Here is a 4,403-nt window from a genome sequence, read left to right on the forward strand (position 1 = left end):
TGCCAGGACGGTCCCCGCCTTTCCGGCGCTGGGGACCAGCGGGCAGCGGGCTCCCTCTGCAGCTCCGGGAGGAGCTCCGTGCTCTCTGCGGAGCTTCAGGGATGCACTTCCCTCTCTTCTGAGTGGCACGTTTAAATCTTCTCTGTGTTCAGGGACCCTGCATTCAGGCAGCTCACATTCGTGTCCAGTGTTCCGCGCAAAGGTATTGTTCAGCCAAGTGTTATTTGGTTGCTAAAAGCACTGCACTTTCAGATTTGGTACAGTCTTTCAGTCCTTAAGGTATGCAGACTTTCAGATTGTTCTGAACGTCTAAATCTCAAAGTGGAGCAACTGATGGACAATAGAAACACTGCAAAGTTTGTATCAGAGAAAGTAATGTGATTACTGTTAGTAGTTAGTTACTAATTATGGTAATTTTGCAAATTCCAAGTGTTGAATGGATATGGATGTATGTTCTTTAAGTATCTTGGGTTTAGTACACAAAAGAACATCTTGTGTTACTATTCTATGATTGCTGTACTGCGGATGACAAAGGAAAAATTTAAATTTTTATGGGGCTATTTTTGAATGCCTTACTTTCTTTAATGTTTTTACCTGTTTGCTCTTATATTGCTAAAAACATGAGCTGTGTCTGCAGTGCTTTAGTGCAGCAGCTCTTTGATTTCTGGAGTCTGCGTGTGCTGGCATGGTACTACAGTATGTAAACTTAGAAACCTCTTGGACATCTTTGTAGCCCTCCTGGGGAAGAAGCAGCAGTTAAAAAGCCCTACGATAAAACAGAACCCTGGATATTGTAAAGGCTTGCAGGAAGAAGGAAAAACAAGGTACATTATATGATGCAGAAAAACAGACTAGGAGTTGCTACCGTTTGCCTGTGCAGGCTCTTTCAGCAGAGGGCAGTACTGGCTAGGCTGGCCTTAATGTCCCGCAGCTGCACAATCACAGACAGCAGGATGTGGATGTGCCAAGCTGGTCTCAGTACAAGCTTTCAGCTGAGTGTGTTTGTAATAGGTGTCTGGAGGGGGACTGTGAATAGATTTTGGAACCCTTGTGTAAAATTACAGTCAATCCAGTATTGCAAGATGAAGTTCTGTTAGTCACTTATCCATGCCTGCTGGCAGGGTTGCTGTATTCTTTGGTTACCAGCCCCTTGTCCAGGTGAATCTGTCTGAGATTCCCTGTTTTCCTGATTACAAAGAGAGTAAGTCCAGTGCATGGGAACCAGCAAACAAGGTGAAAGCAAGATGTGTTCTGGACTGCTGCTGGTGCTGTCAGTTGGTTCAAAGCAGGATGGTTATTGCATTGCCACAAAATATAACCAGCTTTTCACAGAAAGACAGAATCATTCAGGTTAGAAGAGAGTCCAGGATCACTGAGTCCAACCTTAGACCAAAGACCCCCATGCCAACTAAACCATAGCACTGAGTGCCGTGCCCAGTCATGAACAGCTTCAGGGACAGTGATTCCACCACTTTCCTGGGCAACCCATTCCAATGTTTAACCACCCTTTCAGTGAAGAATTTCATCCTGATGTGCAACTTGAAGCTCTCCTGGCACAGCTTGAGGCTATTTCCACTTGTCCTATCATTTGTTTCCTGGGAAAAGAGACCAACCCTCTGCTGGCTATACCCTCCTTGCAGGTCATTGTAGAGAGCTATAAGGTCACCCCCGAGCCTCCCTTTCTCCAGGCTAAACCACCCCAGCTCCCTCAGCTGCTCCTTATAAGACTTGTGCTCCAGAACCTTCCCCAGATCTGTTGCCTTCTCTGGACATGCTGCAGCACTTCAATGTCTTTATTGCAGTGAGGGGCCCAGAACTGGACACAAGACTCAAGGTACAGCCATTTATTTTCATTTTATTGGTAGTCCCCCACTGCTTGTTTTTCTGCTGGTGTAGAATCCATTTAAGAGGTTATCTTACTGTGTGATTGATGAAAAAGTGTCAATGTCAAACACGTCATTAATTGTAAGCTTGATTTGAAGTCCTTTTTCCCCTGGAGCCTACTGGAATATTCTAGGCATCTTCCACAAGGTGGAGCTTTAAGGCTCTGTGGCTGGGAATTTTTCCCTCTTGACTAATAAGCAGAAAGATGAATAGAGTTCATGAAATCTTATAAAACAGGTATAAACCGACTGTTTCAACACTTCAAGAAAGAGAGTAAGTTTTAGAAAAAAGCAACAGACTCAACAGATATTTTGGACTGTAATATGTCTGAGTCACTGGAATTAATGTTGTGAAAGAGAAAAGGAAGGATTGGAAAAAATGGTTCTCATTACTTATTTATTATTTTGGTATTACTGTTTGTTTGCTTCCAAACTGACTTGAAAGGCAGGCAGAACTAGATAGAGAAAAGCATTATCAAAATAGTTGCTAACTCTTCATTTGTCAGGAGGAGGGGTTTTTTTTTTGTTTTGAACAGTCCTACCCTGAAATAAGAGGAGGAAACTCTAGATAACAGCTATTCTGATAGATTAAGAAAAGGCAGAAAGCCTATTTCTTTTGTGCAGCTGTCTTTTCAAGAGTGAGCTATGTATGCCTGTTCTCTAGAAGAGCACCTTTTTCTGTTTTTCACTCTGCCTCCCAGAAGTTTCATCTTGCTGAATTCTGGAAAAATGCTACTGGTATTTCAGGCTGTGTTTCAGTAATCCATTATCTTGGGCTTCCCATGTTTCTTTGAGTATCTGAACTGTGTTTTACTCTATTGCCATCTTGTCGGAAATCCCCTGCTGTTGATTTTGTTGGAATGGAATTCATCATCTGCTCGCTGCGCTGCTGCTGGTAAGGCCATTTTATACATTAACTAGCACAGACGTGTGTGGACATGAGCTGGTACTGTGCATACAGAAGCTGAGAAGGAGTTTAGCTGAAGAAGGGGAAGGAGGACTAGGTGAAGGAATAGCAGCAGGGAGAGAGAAAACCAAAATCCTGAGTGTCTTTCCTGTCCAGCTTTTCTACCTCAAGTTAGCCTTTTCTGATGATAACAAATGTTAGTAATCTATTTTTGCCATGTCTCTTTGCATGAAACAAAACCTGAGGATAGGAGAAGTTTACTGAACACTCATTACAAGTGCTGTTTCCCTCTTTCTTCAGTAAACTCCTATGTTGCCCTCAATGTGTTTAGACCAAGAGACTATTAGTACCCTGCAGAGTCTGTTTTGTCACTCTGTGCTTGACTTGAGTTGCAGCTGAAGTTGTGAAACATTTTTTCAATTTAAATCATGTTGTTTCTTTCATGCTTTGCAGGTGATGTATGCACAAGATGAGAAATTGGCTATGATTTTTAAATCTGTGTTTCAGGAGTCTCCCTAGATTAAGAAGTAGGACTGGTAAGAACTTTGTACAGAGATTGCATATCAGGAATCCACTTTCTCCCTATCTAACATTACTACAGCCCCATCTGATGGTCCTCTCCAGTTTTAGGCACAGAAAATAGCATATGGCAAATGCACTAAAAGGCAGGTGTGCTTTATGCCAAATTGCAATGAGTTAAGAGCCTCTCTGGACAGACTGAGTGCACCTGATTTCTAGACTTCATGTAGACTGGTGCCTGAGCCAGTCTGTAATGCTTCTGCATCTTGCTGGATCTGTGGCAGAGCCAAATTTTTAATCTTCAGTTTTCCTCAGATGCTATCACAGTCTGGACACACTAAAAACTGTCTAAAATGTAATTTTCTCTGGGTTCCACTGTATTTTTTTTTTCCAGGTATCCTTGTCATTCATTATGTTCTAGTACCAGTTTGACACTAGCTGAGTAAATACAGATGTTGATATGGAAGATGTGGGGGACTGCTTTGGCAGTTTGAAGAGCCCGTCTCTGTAATACAATGTTAGGTTACATTTCTGAGCCACAACCTCAGAAAGGACATTTGACTTGCAGAAAAATGAAGTAATATGAGTAGGGTGGTGGAGTGAGCTTGAAATCATGGAGATTTTTTTTCTCACATGTTATTTGACATGTTGCATGGGCAGGAATTCTTCCCCTTCTCTCATGCTGCTTCTGCCAGTGTAGTTGTCCAGTTTCTGAGGATTCTGAGTACTCCACCCATTCTCTTTATCAGCAGTAGTAGAAAATACCTTTCTTTTCTGAAAACTACAGCAGTATCAATCACTTAAAAAGACTGTGGATGCAAGCTTTTGCATAATCCATAGTTTTGTAACAATGAGTGATTCCATAGCAGTCAGTTCTAAACTCCAATGGCTGTCTATGGAGCTGGATAAAGGATTACTCATTTCCCATTCAAAGAAATGGTGATTTTGACAGGGAGTGCCAGGGTGAATGGAGTTAATAAAGCCAAGGATATTGAGGGTATATTTACTAGGGGTAAATACTTAGATTTTTATATATTACATAGGCCAATGCTCTACTGACAAAACCACCCCAAGCAAACAGTTCAGAGGCATTC

The 4,403-nt window shown here is 42.0% G+C and overlaps 1 protein-coding gene across 2 annotated transcripts in view; it reads left to right on the forward strand.

The window, feature by feature from the left end:
- Positions 1–4,403, forward strand: part of MOB2 (MOB kinase activator 2) — a 109,605-nt gene that overhangs the window by 31,596 nt on the left and 73,606 nt on the right. Inside the window, exon 1 of one of the 2 annotated variants that reach the window (XM_017726629.1) lies at positions 2,729–2,778. The exons of the other annotated variant lie outside the window; for it this stretch is intronic. Coding sequence (XP_017582118.1) covers positions 2,744–2,778 — 35 coding nt within the window. The 5' untranslated portion in view covers positions 2,729–2,743. Of the gene's footprint in view, positions 1–2,728; positions 2,779–4,403 lie in introns of those variants that run through there. 2 annotated transcript variants of the gene reach the window in all.

The sequence above is a fragment of the Corvus brachyrhynchos genome, unplaced genomic scaffold, assembly GCF_000691975.1.
Source record: "Corvus brachyrhynchos isolate BGI_N302 unplaced genomic scaffold, ASM69197v1 scaffold62, whole genome shotgun sequence".
NCBI lineage: Eukaryota > Metazoa > Chordata > Aves > Passeriformes > Corvidae > Corvus > Corvus brachyrhynchos.